Genomic DNA, 20,145 nt, shown 5'->3' on the forward strand with positions numbered 1-20,145 from the left:
GAACATAATAAAGAAAGAACACAAGGAGCTTGAGAAAGGCCAAGGGCTGAAAGAGGAGTAGAAAAGATGGTGGCAGGTGAAGTCACGAGTGGGGTCACAGAATTGGGCCCCAGTGGGGTCCAGGAACAATATCTGAGTGTGCAGCCATAATAACAGCTAAGATACTGTGCAGGACCCTCAAGGAAGGAATAAGACCACCCTGACGTGTGTGGGGAATTATAGAGTAAATGTATTCATATGGTTATATAATTAGCAAATAGTCAACCAAGATGGGCTCATTGAGGAGGTCACAAAGAGGACAAGAAGTCACGGGGTGTGTCATGTTTCCAGGACTGCTTACAATCTCACAGGAGGCACTTTGTTGTTACAAGAAGGTGCAATAAAAGGGTTTTATTGCTTCACAACTGACATCTTCAGAAAACCTAAAAAGGGACAAGAAAGATGACTGTCAACTGCGTGCACCTGGTTTCTTCATTCATGTTTTGTGAGGGTGGTTCCTTTCTTGGGTTTGAGTATAAATAGAACGTAGAATGTATTAAACTGAGATGGTTCCTTAATTCTTCCAAGATCTAGTAACATTTGACTTAAGAAGAGGGACAATGTCTATCAGAATTGTCAGAGAGGTGATAATGCCGCCTTATTCATTTTAAATGTAGTGGCCAAAACATTAGAACCATCTCTTCTTATAATGTGCTCCAGTACGACTCCACTACACATTTTGACCTCAGCAATAAATAAGAAAAACTGAGAAATTTTAACCTTGTAAAATAGAATTCATGGCCCAGCTGCTGTATTGGATTGCATTAAATTGCACAGGTGGTCATAATGTTATATGCCTGATCGGTGTGTATATAATATAGGATGTAGTATTAACATTATTGTACAACAAAAAACAAAAAAGAAAACACTGTCTACTTTTATATATTCCGAGCGTTATTGAAAGCAGCACCGGTCCCGCTCCACTGCGCAGTCTCTGAACACTTTGACGCGAGCTTCAACTTCACCGGGAGCCCAGCGCGCCCCGCCGCCTGTCGCCCACAACAGCCCGCATCATCATCATCATCATCATCATCATCACTACCATCATCATCCTCAGCAGCAGCATCAGCAGCGGCAGTGTGATGAAGCAGCGGAGGACGGAGACCATCCTGCTCTGAGACACCGGATCAGCCCGCAGACAGGTACGGATTCAACCTCTCTCCAAACGCGCAGACAAACGCTTCTTTAACCCCAAAACTCAACCACAACCTTCTTTCGTTTATTTGCTGCAGAAGTAACCGAATAACTGTCCAGCTTATTATTTAAAAACTGCACCAAAAACCCGCTTCGGCTTGTGATTTTGTGCGCTGGTGGTTGTCTCTCAGTGGGCGTGAGGACTGTGGGCAGAAAGCTGCGTTTCACGTATCGGTTTTTAAATGGAATAATAGTATGTGCTGGCTACCTGTTGTGTGCCAGGCAGGTAGAATCGGTGCTCCACACCTACACAGTGTAGGCATTTAGTATTTCTGCGAATATTTCCAGTGTAGGACAATGAGTTTCTGCGGCGTTTGAACATTAACTAAGAGCGTTTGAGTGAAAAAAAAAAAAACAGAACAGGAAATGTGAAATGGGGCAATGAAGACAGGACACATCAAATGTAACAGCTGCAGAAACAGGGCAGTGGAACATTTCTACGAGGCTGTGTGGTAAGTACAGAGAAATATTACTATATTTGGCTCTAGACTGAATTTTGTTTCTATGTCCTTGGGCTGTAAAAACTTATTGGATGCATCCAAGGAACCTGCATTTGAGGAGGTGGTGCTGCTCTGACTTAGAAGCTGGAAATGGGGCTGAAAAGTGTTTGAAGCGAAGCTGTGGCAATAAAAAGAGAGACAGCAGAGGGGCCATCCCTACGCTCGGTATAATATTTCTGCAAAAATGAAATTCAGTTTGGAATTACACTTTGTCTGGAGGTGTTCAGGAATGTTCAGTTTTGGCATCCACTGTCCCTTTAACTGGACCGTCTCCACCATGGTGAATCTCATGATGGACAGAAGAGAGAGGAGGAATTTTAATCTGTGAGGTCACACCAGATGTACATCTTTCATCTGAGCAGCAAACACTGAGGACGGGAGAAGACACTGTGGCTGTGAGCTGAATAATTTTCCGGAGATTTGGGTGTTCTTCATGTGGAAATCTGATTTGTTTTTTTGTTTTTTTTCTTTTTCAAAAACCCCTAATAGCTGCAAGCATCTGGCTCTAAACTCAAGTCTGTAATTCAGCATGAAGAGAGTGAAGCTCCATTAAATCAGGAAGCTTCTGTGGGTTTTTGGCTCCTGCTGTTGGTTTTATGGGCTGCGACTAATGATTATTCTCCTTATCATTTAATCTGATGAATAATTGTTAGTTGCTAAAATCTCAAAATAGTTCAAGCTTCATGAAATTATTGGTCAGGCTTTTTAAAAATGTCTGAAATTGTAAATAACATCTGTTGGTTGCAGCTTGTATAAGGTGACAGTTGACCATGTTTCTGTTTTGCAGGACATTTACTGAAGCACTGTAGCTAAAAATACAGTTATTAACTTGCTTTTTAAAATTAGAAGTATATCGCAAACGTATTTTATTGTGCAGAGGTGCTTTGGAAGCCATGCGCCTCGGCAGCAGTGCAGAGATTTTCACTTTTAAGTGATGTTTGCTCCAGTGACCATTCACAGTTATTTCCAATAGATTTTTTAAGTTTTGCAGCTTCTTATTTAGTGTATTTCAATAACCTGACACCTGAAGCACTGGGCTGGGTGTAGCACAGTCCCAAGCTAGCACTTGCAAAAGTGATGCCCATTGCCTTCCTTTATGTTCAATCCATACAGCAAATCAGCAAATGGATTGTTTGTTGGGTAGCTTGCATCGAACAAACAAACTAGAAATGACATATATTAGTTTGGACGTTATCTTTGGGCAGAGCCAGGTAAGCGTTTCCCCCATGTGTCCAGCCTTTGTGCTAAGCTAAGCTAATGAACTGTTGGCTCCATGCCGAACGCACCAACAAGGGCCCCAACGTCCAGACCTCACAACGCCAAGATAACTGTCTCATATGAGGATTCACCGTGGGTAAAGTGAAGGGTCTCAACAAACCAGACACACAGCTGAGTCCACTGAAGTAGATCCAGGTTCTCAGTTAGAGCCTGTAGTTCAGGGCCGATTATATCCGCGGATGTATTGTCTTTATCCTCAGACATTATCTGACAAATAGCTTGTGTGTGGTCGCAGACAACCTCTCTTTGGTTCTACACCGCCTGGTTAGTTTCGCTTGAATGAATCCAACATCCCGTCTATACAAGGTCAGACTGTTAAATGCACAACACAAGTTGAAAAGCTGCTTTAATCCTTTCGGTTCGTGTAAAGGGTTGAAAGACCTGTCGAAATGAGATTCGAATATTTCATTTTCATTGCAAGATTTTCCCAGTGGAGGCCGGTAACATTTTCATATATTGAGCGTTCCGGTGTTCACGGCGCCTACAGAGGAAATGAAACGACTGCATCATCAAAGCCGAGCTTTGGCATGGGAAGAGATAGGGTTCAGGATGAGGAGGAGACGGAGAGAAGGTGAGAGAGGACGAGCAGGTTCTGTCCACTGTGTTCAGGAGAGGATTAACATTATGTCTCTGTCCTGTTCACCACAACATTCAATCAGAGGAGCCCCAGTTACCACGGGGATGAAGAGTTTTTACAGTTACTAACTGTTCAATTCAACAATACAAACCTCGCATAATCATAGCGTCACGGCGCATTGTATTAAGCCATAATTATCATGTAAATCACATTGTGCTTACATTTATGTGCCATTTAAAGCACATTTCTATCGTTCAAACGGAAAATTTTGCCATTTTAAGAAGTAAACATTACTAAATATCGTTTAATACTTTTTGGCAGGTGGGAAAAGTGGGGAGTCACACAGAAAGAGAGGATTGGTGAAAAACAGAGGGAGAGAAATGAACAGAGACAATGTAATGCTGAAGACACAGACAAGAGGCAGCAGATTATATATATATATATATATATATATATATTTCTAATGAACAATTTATTTATTCTACAGCCCACTGACATGGTTTTAAAGCTATTGGTAATAAATTTATGCCACCAAACATCCTAAAAAGTACACGTGTGGATTAAACGTGTAGATTAAACTCAGTATTTCTACAACCCATGACACAGGTATTGATAATCCTATTTAGGCTTCAGTAAGCACGCAAACAAGCATATTTTCAAAAATGTGGAAATATTTTTTCAAGCAATGCATCATAAACCTCCACACTTCCCTTAGAGTTTGGCCACCTACAGACCCCTAGAAGGAGATTTCTGATAACAGTGTGTCCGATTGTGTAACAGACAACCTTTAAGAAGCTTTACGGTGACTTTAAGGCCATTGTTTCTGTGTTTGGTCCACAACTTTACTGGTTTATGTCACTGTCACTGTTCTCCTAGTGTCATTTTTCAGCTGCAACAGGAAGCAGCTGAAATTAGAAGAAGAAAACGTCTCTAAAAAGCCACTGTAAGCTCAGCAGCACGCGAATAACAAGGACAGTCTGACAGAAGCTGCCGAGCAAAATGGAGCCAATATTGAAATTACACAATTCAAATGCATGTAGTTGTAAATACCTTAAGGCTGCAGGTTTGTCACACCAGCTTTAAAGGTAGTCAGGTATAGGGTTGTCGTTACTGTAGGTACAGTTAGACATTTTGAGCCGCAACATGAAACACTTGCTGCTTTATCTTTCATCAGCTACAGTAAAATACAAAACTGAAGCGCTGGACATTTTACTGCTGGACAGGAAAAATATTCCTGGTTACAAAAAGGTGAGCTATTTCAAAATAAAATGGGGCTGTGGCCAAACGAAAATCAAGAATGAAATACCCGCTAAGGTTTAGGATTTGACCTTGATTGTCCTACTGTACACCTCTATTAGCTGCATTATATTTCAAACATTTTTAACTTCCACTTGCATCATTTCTCTTGAGGCAGAAGTGAAGCAGCTTCCTGTAAACACACAGGCCTTAACACATGGGTGACCTTGTTCCGATCTAATGAGTCATATAAAGTATTATTAATAATCGGCTGAAGAAAAAAAAAAAAAAGACTAAAGTTTCATGCCTGGCATCAACATTTAAATTCTTCTGTCTGTTACGCTTCACGTCCCTGCAGAGCGAGTGCACTTCTCAGAAACAAGGTTAGACCGGGATCATGTGCAGAGCTCCACAGGCCTCCTCTCCAGTTGCTACCTAAAAAGCTTGTGCATGACACCATCCAGAGTGACCGCACAGACTCCAGAGGAACAATGCGAGCCTCTGATGAGGAATAAAGGCTGTATTGTGTCTTAGCTGATGAGGGAAGGGGGAGGAGCAATTCCAGGTTTCAAAGACAAGTCTCGACACAACGCGGCCCCGTCCTGACGGCGGTAATTGCTGCGTAACAGCACGCATGAATACCCCCAAATCAGCTCCCGGCCTCACGCATTCAAGCAAAGTGCACTTTTCAGACAATGAGAGGCATAAAATCTCCATTGTTCGTCCCCATGGCAACAGCAACTGTTGGTCGGATTGTATGGAAAGTGGTGTTTCTGATAACTTGTCACATGTAACACCTGCCTTTCACTAGCGAGAGGAGGACTGATACTGTCGGCTCTTTCTGTGGACGAATAGAGAAGGATTGTAATGAAAATTCGGCATCAATTCTGCACTCGGGATTATTTTTAGGAAGTGGCAATGAACACCCAGGTGTTCCTACGTAAGAAAATAAAGGAAAAGGACGATGTGGCTACTCTGCTGAGCCACTGGTCACAATATGGTTAAGATGGCGATTTCTGTCTCGGCATAACATGTCAGTGACTGTGGAGACTTGAGGAGGTGGAGGGGTATGACATGTAAGAATGATCCCCGGCACCATCTGCACGGTGGACACTGCAGATACTGTCTGTCTGTTACAGTACATCTTCTCCACAAGGCCTCCAGATGCAGAAAACCTCCAAAAAAACTAGTGCCTCACTATACTGTGTGCACGAGAAGCTAACAATATTCTTCTAATACTCATTCACTGATCCCCCCCCCGATCTGTGAGCCGCGATTAGATACTAACTTCTTCAGCTAGTTTGGGGTGCGGCTCTGGACCAAATAGGATGACGCACTAGTGGCAGTGGTGGCCTGATGCTCGACAAGCGAGCAGCCGGACCGCATCTGGCTGGAACAGGCAACATGAGGAGTGTTGTTATAGATGTGGTTATTTATGGAAGAAAGCTCCGTTCTTTACCCTGTTCACATTGTTACCAACTATTATTCACAATCTACACTCGTGAACATATTCAGCCATAAGCAGCCACTCAGCTGGTAGAAACACCTGTACAGTAAAACCCTTTGTAAAACATGGTACGCGATTATTAGACTGAAATTAGATCCATGTTACGTGGATGGAAAATGCAAGGCACTGTGTTGCCTTCTCTACCACTGAGACAATCGAAATATTCAGGAAGTCCATGCAATGAGCGTTTAAAACCTATGAGATGGAAAAAGCCACAGCACAGTGCTTTGTAATACGCAGCACTGTGAGTGTTTTACCTTTGGTCATGGTGACATTTTCAAGTTGAACAGCACAAACAGGAGGATTGGTCCTTTGCATGGGCACGATGGGCCAACAGCAGCTTAATGTCATGTTGTGTTGCATCTTTTTTGTGGATGCTGCTCCCCACTGATTGTTAAATCGATCCAAACAAGACATTTTGACGGATAAAACTCACTTGGATAGTAATAAACACATTCTATTCCACAATCTCTGTTGCAGTAGATAGTTTGAATGCTGTCTTTGGTAAATTGCCACAGAAAAATGCATTTGAAACATCAGCACGTGTTTGCCCCCAGGATGACTGAGGTGATGAACTCTCTGGAGCCTGGGACGGAGGACTTCAGCGGGGGAGGAGCAGGAGAAGATCAGGACGCAGTATCCTTCCAGGTGTGAGTGAGTGTGTGCGTTTGTGTTTAGATGATTCCCTCATTTGAGAAGAAAGCTTACAGCAGTGAGTCACAGAAGTGATGAGCAAAGGGGAAAATGTGAGTAGACGCTGCTAACAGTGTTAGCTGGACTCGGCCCTGATGTGAGTAAATGGTATTTGTCTTCTCCAGTTTAGCCAAAAGGACAAGTGAGCTGCAGTGTAAGCTTTATCCCTGTTAAGTCAAGTGTAGGTGAAGGTCTCCTTTGTGAAACAGGCTACAGAAAACTACAGCTTCTAGAGAAAATAATGTTTGTGCAGCACTGATCTGGGGATTTTTAGGACAGGGACATTTTTAGCACTTTGATCAGAAAAGAGGCAATGCAACAAACTCATTCACAAACTGACCAGACCACTGGCTGGAGCTTTATAGGAAACATTCGCCCGTGTCTTTCCAGTTTTTGCTGCCCCTGTCCCAACGTCTTTGAAATGTGCTGCTGACATCAAATTCTAATTTGATGGGAATTTAAATGAAAATATTTTCAGATACAGATTTTAAGTGATTTGCAATTTGATCATTTTAACACAGAGCTCTTCAGGTGTAGTTTTCTTGATTCGTTTTTTTTTTTTGTGTGTGTGTGTGTAACCTTTTCCCAGAAGGAGGAGGGGTGGTCATTTTAATTGAGCTCTTTCAAACACGAAACGTAGTAACGTCTCAGCCCCCTGAGTCCTGTGCCCTCACGTCACTTCCACCCCGAATATGATATTCAGTTAACCTTACATAGGTTTTCACCAGATCTTCCCAGAGACCCATGAAAGGTATCCAAAGTTGTCCAAGAGGCTTCCCTCCATTGTGGTGGAGCCGACGGACGCTGCAGAGGTGGAGAGCGGCGAGCTCCGCTGGCCGCCAGACGAGCCAAGCTCCCCGGACGCCCCAGCTGAAAGACAGATTGCAGAAGGACAAGCTGCAGGTGAGGAGGATTTGTACTTTGTCCTCAAATGTAGAGCTGCTCCTTTTCTCAGAAGGTATTTGGAATCTTTGAGGGTTATTTCCTGCTCAAAGGTAATAAAGCACCTTGTGTTCACACACAGTGATGCACTGCAACCAAGCTCGTCTCAGAGACACTGTGCGTTTTTTTAGGGTGAGGGTTTGGCTTCTCATTTCACCAACTTGCAACGTGAGGTTACGTCCTTTTCTATGGTTGTTGACTTAATCAAACCATAATCAAGTTAATCAAAACACGCAGTTGAAAGTCAGAGGTTTAAATACATCTTTGTTTAATGCATTTAAAGAGAGATTAATCATTTTCTCACCGTGTCAGGTTAAGGTGATATAATATAAACAGGGGGTGAGATTATGTTTGTGTTCTTTTGAGTGGGATGTTTCACATGGCATCGCGAAAACGGTATTTTATGAATGTTGCAATATAAACATCTCGGCTGTTGGTAACGTCGAGGATACAGCCATCTTGTGTGAAAAGACATTTCTTCTTTATTAGACCCATCGCTGCACAAACATGACCAGGAGCTCAGGACTTACTTTTGTTCTGTTCACCGGTTATTTCTAAATGTATTTATGATTTTGTTGACAGTTTTAATGCTGTATGTGTATGTACATTTCTGACTTTGACTGGGTGACGTGCAAGACCCTGCAAACGGATCATTTAGGACCGTATTGCTTGTTAAACCGATTTTCAAGAAAAAGGCCGTAACAAAATCAGGACTGTTGAACAATGACTGCTTGTTTTTGCACCCAACAAAAAAAAAGAATCAACGAGGAACGTTATTGTGAGCCGGGATCTGAAGCCAAAACTGGGGATGTTTCGAGAGTTACCCTAAAAGTTGAACCAATATTAACACAAATGCATCATCTTTTTATAACATTATTATTTTTTTTTTTACATTTGAAAGAATTGTGACCAACATACAGTATATGCATGGTTAAGGAATAATTGGACGCTTTGGAAAAATTGACTTTCTTGCTCAAAGTTTCATAAGTCCAGTGTCATGTTCAGTAAATATGGATCTTGAGCCAGCGGTTATCTGTGGATAAAGGCTGGAAAGCTACTGACGAAAGCCTTTTACTTTCACCTCTACCTTTAGTAGATGTGTTTGCACAATTTGTGGTTTCAAACGGGCCACAAGCTTTTAACAGGATGACAGTATTAGTTTCATGTTCATCCTCCATAAGACTGATGCTAAACATCTGCTGTAACTCACACCCTGTAAGCCAATACGTGTACCATTGTACATACATGGCGTCCGATCCCCAAAAAAGCAAAGTGACCTTTTACTTGCCAGACTAATTGAACTTCTGCACGTTCTTCCAGATGAGGAGGCATCGGACGTCGGTGTGGATGAAGAGGCTTCAGGGGCAGAAATGCAGGACTCCGACTGAAAAACTCTCCTCCTGCAAAGTCCATTGCTACTGTGAGTGTGTCCACCCCTGGATGAATACAAATAGAAAGCAATAGAAGAGCTAATTTCTGGGATAGAAAAGGTAGAGAAACAAGTTCCCGAATCCCAGCTCATGGGCTTGCAGCCAGAGTCACCTTCACAATAAGTGTACAGGTGTTTTTCCCTTTCCACTGCCACATCTATGCTGCTGAAAACGTGTCCTGACACATTTAAACATAATTGAAGGGACCAAGTTTCTATCCTGAAAACATTTTCTTTCCGGCCTTTGATAAACTTTTTTTTTTTTTTGGTTGTCTGCCTGGAAATTTTCAGCAGTCGACATGTTTTTAATGTCAGAATCTTCCCCATTCGATATGACTGTTGTGACATTTGCAGCTTTATGGTTTTATATTTACTATTTGGTAAGTTAGATACATTTTTCTCTCTCTCTGGCTCCAAGCCCTTACTGTCCAGATGCCCACTATATCATCTGCATATCTAATCTGGACTGATGTTTCTAAATGCTGTCTTAGCTCATGCGTGCCATACTTCTACTACTACTACTACTACTACTACTACTACTGATAGTAGCTAGTTTATTTTGTGCAGAGTTTTTACATTAACTTTAGATGTAAATTACATCACTGTTTGTTGAGTGGTGACTGCTGTAGTTGGTGATCTTGCTCTCACTAATAACTTTCTAATAATATGTCAAATGTTCGAAGGAGCAGTATTTGATTGAACAAATTTATTTGGTGTTGTTTAATATAATAATGTAAACAATGTCTTCACACAGTTGGTGTTAAAGGGAATAGTGGCGTGTTCTGTTTTACTTGATTTGTTCACAGGAGTTTCAATGCTTTCCATTTTGCTACAGACTACAGAAGTAAAACAAACCAGTATATTTTAGATGTGTGCTGCTTGGTCACAGACATATTTTTTAAACTATTGGAAACCTAAATTATTGCAGAATAAATAATAAATCTTTTCAAAATTCGTAAATATTCTTCTACTTATTTGCCCCCTGTTCTTTGTGCTGGATTTGTCTTGTGTGAAATGGGGGGCGGACGCTGTTCCGCACGTTGATTCGATTAATGAATTTTTACGCTGGATGTTCCTACCGGCGTAAAAACTGATGCCAAATCAACGTGCGGAACACGTTCTGCTGTGGTACCGTGGATGTTGATCTTGTGTGGACGACCTAAATCGTCCATTAAACAAATGGACCTTGCTGCATTATGAGCAGTATGTTGATGTTCTAATCGATTTAACTGATCCTTCACGAATTCTGCACCTTTAAAACATCCTAAAAAACAGGGCAGTATGCATCACATCATTTTCTTAAAAAGCTGTTTGAAATTAGAGTCGGGCAATATTTCCAATATACTGGATGTGTTGTGAAGAGGAAAAAAAAACCTGGCAGCATATTATTCATCAATATTCACGAGGAAAGGTAATGTAACAGAAACCATGACTAACTTTCTGCACCACGAGTCAGTTTGCACCTCGCTGTTTGAACGGTTTTCACGCCGCTGTTGTTTTACAGTTTCACTTGGCTTCATAGTGACTCCACAGCACCTCGCCTGGATTCACACTGTATGTTTAAGTGCGGCTTGATGCACTTTTAGATTTTTCAAAGGGAGGCATTGTCATATCTGCTGATCTCTGAAGCCACTGCAGGTTGGTCCTGTATTCAATGATGCAGTTTCACTGCAGGAAACTGTATATTTGTAATTAACTTCTAAAACACATTTCCCTCTAATAATTATTACTTCTGAATAATCAAAAGTATGCACGTATAAATAAGTAGTCCCCATCCAGTTTATCCTTAACATGTAGAACATGTGCATCTCACCCTACAGGGGCCTCAGGTTGCCTCATAGTCGATGGTTCCTCTGCTACATAAACATGAAGAATGTAGCTCAAAGAAGATAAAAAAGCATTTGAAATTATTCATTTTTTAAAAATCATAATCTAATTTATTTTATTCCACAGCTGCCAACATTTGCCTAGTTTGAATAAATAGAGCTTTGTCAAATTTAACTCAGTTGTGATTCCCTGCTTTTTACATTCATGACTAAAAAAGTTCCAGTAGAAACTATTACTTAATAGAAATGAGGAGGGTTTAATGCAGACTTATGTTGCACAGGTCACCTGGATAATAAGAGTGAAGTCCACCAGTTCTGAGGTCTTTTAAAGGTGATTATCGTGTATCGTGATATACAGCACAAACATGTTGTGATTATTATTTAAAAGCTAAGTCGCTTCAGAACAGCTTCAGCACCAACTTATTTGCGTTCAGCTTTTCGGCTGATGAAAATTGAAACTCTCTCTTTCTCTGTTTTAAGTTATTTTGTGTGAATAATTTATGTTTTTATAATTGGTCGGACGAAACAAGCAATTTGAAGACATCACATCGATTTGGGCTTTAGGAAAACCGTGCTGGGCATTTTCACTTCATTTTGCCATTTTATAAATAAAACATTGATAATTAATCATTAGTTTCCTTCGGTATAAACCATAAGTTTAAGAAAAACGCGCACTTTTTTTACCACCTGAAACAGACTCTTAAATGTAACCAGTGGTGCACATGAGGAAAATGAAATTCTTTGCTGAAAATAAAAAGACTTAGTTGCAGGTAAATGTTAGAAGTGTAAGAGTTGATTTTCTAAAGTCCTTTTCTGTGTTTCTCTTTCTTCCTCGCTGACTTGTATACACACACTCAGACGTTCAGCGCTCCCACGTACACTTTGATAGCTTGTTGAGGCTGATACTCTGGTAAAGGTCAGGCCGGTGTCTTGATCCAGGCAGCGAGATGGATGGAGGGCTCCTCCATCTTGTTTCTTTCATGCCTCGTCCCCTCTCTGGATCTGACCTTTCAGATGACAACCTCACGAAGAGCACTTCGTCGGAGCAAGCGGGGTCACTCGTCTGAAAACGAAGGACTGCGGGGAGCAAGGCTGCGAGGGCGTGGGGAGGGGGAGGGGGGGGGGGGGGGGTGAAACGGGGAGGTTGTGGAGGGGGGTTCTGCAGTGTCAATTATCTCTTAAATGTCACAATGAAAAGGAGCTGTTTTTCACAGGATGGCAGACTCGCACTCTTTTCTAATCTTGAGGACGTCTTGCAAACACACACACACACACACACACACACACACACACACACACAGTCTAACAAAGGTGGAAGCTTTTAACATTTACTGCTGCAGCACTGCAGTCAGGAAAACACTGTCACGCATTTGCACAAGACTCACTGATGTGCCTCTGACGTACCAACAGATTCTGATGTTTGTGATGTTTTTCTGAAGGTGTGAAGTGTTGATTTTCCTCTCTCTCTCACTAAACAGTAGAAAATACTGGGACCACGCTCACAGAACTTTTGTCTTCATTTCTTCATTTTTCTTTCCATCTTTCCTTTTCTTCTCCTGCAATTAATGGAAAGTAGCTAAGTACATTTACTCAAGAACAATTTTGGCGATTTGACCTTTTTATTTAATTACATTTTAGGCTTTATTTCACAACATTTCAGAGGGAAAATACACATTGTACTGCAGTACATTCAGCTGACGTTTTGCAGATACAGCTGAATCAACGTAAAATAAAATCAACTGTTTGATTTTAAACAGCTCAGATAATCTCCATCTTTACAAACCGCACGTAATGGATTTCTAATTATAATTCAATATTAATTATAATTAGACTTCATTAAGATAATGTGCTCTTACTTTTGTACTTTAAGTATAATTGGATACTAGGTAACACTTTACAACTTACAGGGTAAGAACAGTGAACACTAATATATTTGTACATACGTAACGTTTTACTGCAGGGCCTCTACGTATCTGCTTGTACGTTTTTCTACACTGTGGTATTGATACTTTTAACCCCAGTAGGTAGAAGATTTTAGTACTTTTTCCAGCTCCGTTGCTTCCTGCCTACCCCTGTTCTTCCTTTTCTTTCTCCTGTTTTCTCTCTTTTTTCCTAAACCTTTATTCACTTTATTCACGATTTTTACTCGTTTCACTCTTCTTGATTTCTGGTTTTTTTTTTGGGCCACTTTTCGCGCCGTCCCCGGGCTTTCAATCTATTTCACCTTCTTCTTTTTCTTTAAGTCATTCTCCCTATTCTACTTAACGTCCTCTGTTACTGTCCTTTCAAATCCACTACTTTGTGCTTTTCCACCTTTTTCCTTTTCTTCTCTTGATTTTCATCCATACATTGATCGGTTTCTCCTTCTGTCTTTTCTTTCTTCTTTATGTCTTCTCCCCTACTAATTTCATACTTATTGCTCATACAAAGTTTTCACTTGTCAGCAAAACTTAACTCAACTCTTGTTTTTACTTTGGATAAATGTTCACTTTAACCGGCTTTAATTGAGATGAGTGAAAGCAGAATTTGTTTCTGTATTTTTCACCAACAGATTCATCATTTTGCCTGAACATTAATCCCAGTCTCAGCCACAGTAAATATGTATCCACTCGTTCTCCTCGCTGTATCCCCTCTGGCTGCTCTCCTGTTGCATTATGCACAATTCATTCATGTTCATTTTGGAGCGAAGACCACACAGACCAGGCCAGCGGCCACTTGTAATCCTGTGTTTTTTAAAAGTACCTTTTAACGGCCATTAGAGCCGCTGAGTGTTGTGAGGGAGTCGTGTATTGATGATGTCAAAGTGTGCTGTGCCAGGACTTTCATCTCCCACTCCTGCTGGCTTCAAACGGGTCTTTCAAATGTGTCCGTGATGGGCCGAGCTGACGTGCACCCGCCCTCCATCTGCGGCCCGAACACTGTCTTTTCAAAGTTTGTCACGACTGGATAACGAGGTTTTTACCATCACTGTAACATCAGACCAATCAGAGACAGTACAAGATGCAGTTTGCACATGGAAGATGAACATACACCCTTACTGACCACTTAATTAGGCACACCTGAACAAATCAATGCAATAAATGCAGCAGCTCTACTTTTACAAAGTTATTATTTCTTAGTTTTTAGCATTAACTGTCAGAAAGGTGCTAATTCTGCTGCGTGGTCATTCTGCTTTAAATTACACTTTTTCTCATTTGCTTAGACACGTGTGTCCAATCTGAAGTCACATTTTCAAAGCAGTGAACACACAGGCTGAAACACAAGCTCACTGCCAAAAATGACACACAAAACGCTCGAACACTAACATTGGAAACATGCAGTAAACGCAAATCTGTCCCTCCAACAACACAACTTGTGCTCAAACTTTTACACCAATGTAATCAGTCACTACACAGTAGACAACAAAATACAAAATAAATCAATTTTTTGAGATAATCTGTTGAAATACTGTAAAAAAGAGATTTTCCTGATTCCATTCTGTGTGCATGTCTTTCTGCATCCAATTGTCTTCGACATGTAGGATCTATGGTGGACATCTCCATTTTGTTCAAACACAGAAATGCTAAACACTGTAAATACTAAAAGTGAAAATACAGACAAATAAAAAGAAACCAAGCAAAAGTCATGAGGGGAAATATCCCAAAAAATCAATATGAAAACATGAAATTCCATGTGCTCCTGTCCATTAGTCCTCAGGTTCTCATCAACATCCGTGATCCAGACTAACAACAGCACAGAGGAGCATGATTGGAGAAGTTTGTGCAGGGATTCATCATTTTGCAAGTAACTTCTATCAACTTGTTCACACGGTTAAGTCAATAAAGTTTTAGGTCACCGAAGGACATCTGTGTTAGAAACTGTGAAAACCATTGTAAAAAGGTAATGTACATGCGAGAGAAGACTTCTGCTGTGCTAAGAAGGCGATGATGAAGATCCCAGTTTCATTAAACTGTAAAACAGGTCGGCACAAGCAATGCTAGTATTTTTTATTTCCTGTACACAGAGTGACAGTACTGTGTATCCATAAGTGCTCCTGTCAGAAAGGCATGAAATAAAATGTCATTGCATCATGCTACAGAATTTTGGACCACACATTTTACCACGTGAGTACACATTATTATACCCTGGTTGCATAGCTGGAAGTGTCCATGTTTAATGTCCATGTTTATGTAAGACTTCTGTGTAGTTAACGCGTGTGATAACCGGAGCTTTCTCTGCTGTGGGTTTAGAGACCTCAAGTGTTGCCTTGAATCAAGGGAACTGTTTCAGAACAGGTCAAAGGTTTGTGCTTCATTATATCGAAGTGATGCGGATAATGTGCCATGAAACAAAAGCAGAGAGAGTTCTTGAAAGGCCAAGCTGATGAAACCCAGCGTGGCTTTGATGAAACACTCCAATGTGCACAGGCGAAATTTAAAAGCAGCGAGATGCACTGTGTCTGATTGTATGAAGAGCGCTGAGGAGGAGCTGCGTCTCCTCTGAGGCCTCTCAGCCCTGCTGGTTGGTCGCCCACGCACTGAAAAAAAAAACAAAACACCTCCGTGTTCGACTTGTCGTGGCCGCCGTGCACGGGGCCGTGACTGGAAATGTTCAGCAGAAAACCAGCGTAAACACTTCAACTTGTAGCTGCTGGGGGACGAGTGGAACACATGCAGATGTTGTTTGGGCTCTGTGTGCAGAAGCTGACGGCCGAATCAGGAGATGAAGTGTGTTCAAACGCACTTCAGGTAAACGAGGAAAACACGTTTTTCTAATCACAATTCTGAGAAAATATCTTTGTTTTGCATTATGTTTAAGAGGGGCCTTCTGACGTAAGGCATATTTGACTTATTTCAAGTTAAAACACGCTTCCTGCAGATGCTGCTTTCTTTTACTGTATGTGGCAAAAAGTGCAGAGTGAATAAATCCGAGGGATTTTTTATTTATTATATTAACTCAACTTAAACTTAAACCGCATTTTTGACTCTGCATTTCTGATTCTCATGGTTGTTTTCTCTTTTGAGAAAACAAAAGTGCCCAGACATTCACCACTAATGGCTACAGAGAGCCAATAATGAATTGTGCCAGCATGTAATGAATACGTGCTGATGAATTGGCTCTGCTCTCAGGTAATGTCCTGCACATTGCGCATGTTGTTGCCCATAAAACAATTAAAAACCCACCAGCCAGACTGAGAAACCAGAAGTTGTAGACAGAAGATGAAGCTCAGCTCCATTAGTGAAAACCATGACCTACCTGCAAATGTCGACATGGGTTTGTTCACTTGCTAAAGACACTGTAGCCTCCCAACTTCCATCCCCAGTCACTCAGATTTCTACTGGTCGTTGCCACCCGGGGGGTTACAGGTGCCGCCTCACAGCTACAAGGTCCCCGGTTTGAATCCCAGCCTTTCTGTATGGAGTTGGAGGCAGACTTTCTAAAATTAATACTTATTTTCGAATCCTGATCTGAGGAAATGACCCTTTAACCCGCCAAAGCTTCCAGCACATCAGCTATGTCTGTGCAGCTCAACATTTGGTCCACGACTTAGTTCATACAGACACATTTACAGCTAAATGGGAATTTTCTGACCTTTTCTATAATTTTCTGTCACCTGTGGAGACAGGCTTGTTTGCTCACTGCATGCTGGGTTTCACTGTAACCAATAAACTAGATGCATCCAATCATGTCAGGCACCTCCTCCAGCATGTTACCAGAGAGTAAATTCAAATGTCAACCTTCACAGACAGTTGTTTGCATGCCCTTATTCTGAAATATCAAAACAATGCTTTGATGCAGGCAGAACGGTGGTCGAGTGGTTAGTGCTGCCACCTCACAGCTAGCGGGTCCGCGGTTTGAATCCCTGCAGGCTGTGGCCTTTTTTCATGTTCTCCCCGAGCTTGTGCGGTTCTGCTGACCACCACGAGGCAACAGGCAGTGTAATGAACACACTGAGCACTAAAGCGTATTTGTGATGAGGAGAAACCACAAACAAGAGAAAACAAGGTCGAGAGGGTTTGAAAAAGGTCTCGCTGGCGGCGGATGTTGAGCTAAGCCAAAAGCCTGCAGGGTTGGTTCTGCACTAATAATTTAAACGCTCATCCCGTCTATTTTTCAGTGTGAGAGTGTGAACACAGTGGGGAGAAAACCATGACGCAGACCAAATACATTCATTACATAACGGTTTTGTCATTGAGGCTGTGCTACACGGCTGTTCAGTGAAGAGCGCCTCTTCATTTGTTTGGGAATAATGTTCCACTCAAACATGCAGCCCAGCACCGGGTTACTCTAGTAACCTTTTCTATGAATAGTAAATGTCACCGTAATCAATTTTAGATGGGGCGGCTCTGCAGGTGGAGCCTGGAGCGGGGGTGGGGATGGAGGAGAAGGGAGCGTGCCTCCACCTACTGCACCAGATGGTTTTCTAAAGGCTTCGTAAGGGGCCGGCAGGAAGGAGGGGTCCACTTTGGTGCAGTTTGTTCATATGTCTGCAATACTGTGCCACACATCAGTGATCATAACGGCAACATGTTGTTTTTTTTTTTTTTTAAAGATTGCTCCTTGAAGCTCCCAGTAGCAGGCACAGCTTTCGGCTACTGTGAAAGGTCAAGTGAAATTAAGAATTAATAACATGAGTGAATCGAGAACTGTGCAGGTAACAAAAACCAGCATCTCATTCGGGCCCAAGTTCACAGATGTTTTCAGTGACTTTCACATTCATTAAAGTAAAAAAATGTTCCCTCTCTTTTTCCGCTTATCCCATGGAGCTTGGAGTTGCTGTTGATTTGGCTCAGGTCTTTATGCCGGATGCTCTTCCGAATGCAGCCCCCTCCCCAGTCCCCTGGGCTTGGGACCCGAGCTCAGATGTCCACTGGCTCACACAACCTCAGCAGCTGGGGTTGTCAGTCTGGGGGGTACAATGGCTTGTTCGGAGACACTTTGACACGTGGCCATGGGGGAGTTGGGCCCACTGTATATTCCATGTGTATAATATATTCCTCCTCCGTGTATCCAAGTATCCGACTACTCCGTCCAATACTGATAAATACCTTCTTCTCAACAATTCCATGTGTTTAAAGCACCTACAGTAGCTGGCTCCTGTATTTTTACAGAGCAAAGAGCAAACAGGTGAACAAACTAAAAAGCTCCACAAAAAGAAAATAATAATTAGCAGCGAGTTACAATCAGTTAGAATCCAATAATAAGCTTCATTGATTTTCAAAGTAGTTTCCACTCGTTTTTGCAATTATTATGACTCATTTGCCACTTGTACAAGTGACTATTACATAACTTGAGGTTTAACGTAGCCAGGATTAACTGTGCGGTTGGTGGACACCCGCTCTACCCCCCTTCATCTTTGAGGGGATTGCAGCTGCACAGCAATGAGCCAACACAAGTAACACAGATGCAAACAACGCAAGTTTTAAATTGTCCAAGATAAATGCGTGAAATGTGGCGACTCTGAGGTCCAGACGAGGTCCTCGAGTGCAGCTTCGCAGCTTTTCTCGACCCCCAGATGGTTTGTCATTGGCTGCAGATCCCCACATGCAGTACAGCAGAGGAGAGGATGAACACATTTCACCAGTGAAACTCCAGCTCCTCCACGAACTGGGTTTCATTTGGATGGACACCAGTGGTAGTTGTGGTGTTTTGCTTTAATAATCAGTCACTGTGAATAAATTAATCAGGCTGAAATCTGCCTTTGGCACAGTGGTGGATGTTGGCACAAGCCTGTGATGCTCCGTTCAGCTCATGCAGTGTTCTTTTCGCCTCTGGTTTCATTCTCGTCTCATAAAGCAGCTATTTCACCTGAGCGGCAAACGACGGGGGGGGGGGGGGGGGGGCTGGCAGCAAGACCACAGAAATAAAACGCACGCCTGCAGATGGAGCTTCTCTTGCTGCTCTGCATCGTAGTGACCCAGATCTGAAAGGGAAGATCTCTGTGTTCCAGTCTAAGTCAGATCAGATCAGGTAGTTGAAGCCAAAGTACACAATAAACCACGCTCAGTATTTAAAGAGCAGGATTGCTGTGTATAAAACATTGTTACTGCAAAAAGATTCAAACGTATGTAACCGGTGACACTGTGCCTTTGTAGATTTCACCTGCACAGCGGCCTAAGACCGAGAGCAGAGATGCAGAAGATGCTCACCGACCTGCTCAAAGCCTCGGGGGCCACTCACACCGAACGGCCTGCGCATCTTCGGCACACACGAGCCGATGACACCTCATGCATTATTTAAAAGTCTATCCAGCTCCCTGTGTCATAGCATTTTAATTTGTAACCTCTCATACCCCCCCTGCATGGCTGATGTTACGAATGTACTGAGGAATAGAGGCCACGGTTCTTTTTAAAGTTGATTCAAAGATACGATGCAAACACAGCTTCATATACTGTTGCATCGCTATTGTCGGAAAACCTTTGTTATCGGAAGCTTTGATCCATTTTGAATATGCTGAATTGTGTCAACTGTCACATTTCACACAATTAACTGCACTAAATAAATTGACCTGTTCCTCATGACACAAATCTTTCCTGTCAAATCTATCAATATATGTCGCATTATCAGTACTTTTCTACATGTACATGCTCACAGATTTCAATAATAAGTGGATCGCTGGGTGATGGGAAAGCATTCAATCCAGAGACATTGAGTTCCTGAGTGACGGAGGGAAATGATTCTTCTCTTTCTACCTTACTTGTGTTTTTTTTTTTTTTTGGAGAACAACATAACTGCTGCCGGATTCTTCCCCAGGCAGCCTGGCAACAGGGCAAACGGGTTGCTGCTGGAGGAGGATGGTTGGGAAGAGCCGAAGGTCCCAGGGGACGTGGATGATGAAGAGTGCAGCTGTGTGACCTGCTGCTTCCCTTTCTTCACCATTTATCTCCTGAGCTCCAGAGAGAGGTTGGTTTTTTTTTTCTTGCTCTGTAGAGGATTTATCTGTG

General features: G+C 42.1%; 1 protein-coding gene across 3 annotated transcripts; it reads left to right on the forward strand.

Moving 5' to 3' along the window:
* The first annotated feature begins 971 nt into the window (after nucleotides 1-971).
* LOC137101750 (LBH domain-containing protein 2-like) lies at nucleotides 972-10,349 on the forward strand. Of its 3 annotated transcripts, none has more exons than XM_067480530.1 (4): nucleotides 972-1,181; nucleotides 6,889-6,967; nucleotides 7,753-7,927; nucleotides 9,287-10,349. In XM_067480530.1, exons 2-4 carry the CDS (start codon nucleotides 6,890-6,892, stop codon nucleotides 9,352-9,354), a joined length of 321 nt encoding a protein of 106 aa, XP_067336631.1. In that variant the 5' UTR covers nucleotides 972-1,181; nucleotide 6,889; the 3' UTR covers nucleotides 9,355-10,349. The 3 variants fall into 3 exon arrangements, with proteins under 3 accessions (XP_067336631.1, XP_067336630.1, XP_067336632.1); XM_067480529.1 differs by lacking the exon at nucleotides 972-1,181 and adding an exon at nucleotides 1,246-1,685; XM_067480531.1 differs by lacking the exon at nucleotides 972-1,181 and adding an exon at nucleotides 2,105-2,128.
* Nucleotides 10,350-20,145: the final 9,796 nt, after the last annotated feature.

This window comes from Channa argus, chromosome 16 (genome assembly GCF_033026475.1).
Source record: "Channa argus isolate prfri chromosome 16, Channa argus male v1.0, whole genome shotgun sequence".
Taxonomy (NCBI): domain Eukaryota; kingdom Metazoa; phylum Chordata; class Actinopteri; order Anabantiformes; family Channidae; genus Channa; species Channa argus.

Excerpts from the sequence above, each read along its gene's own strand:
- LOC137101750 (XM_067480529.1), top strand. The coding sequence starts at position 1,615 with ATGAAGACAGGACACATCAAATGTAACAGCTGCAGAAACAGGGCAGTG. Across the intron at positions 6,968-7,752 it reads CAGGAGAAGATCAGGACGCA|ATCTTCCCAGAGACCCATGA; the intron begins GTATCCTTCCAG and ends GGTTTTCACCAG. Across the intron at positions 7,928-9,286 it reads TGCAGAAGGACAAGCTGCAG|ATGAGGAGGCATCGGACGTC; the intron begins GTGAGGAGGATT and ends ACGTTCTTCCAG.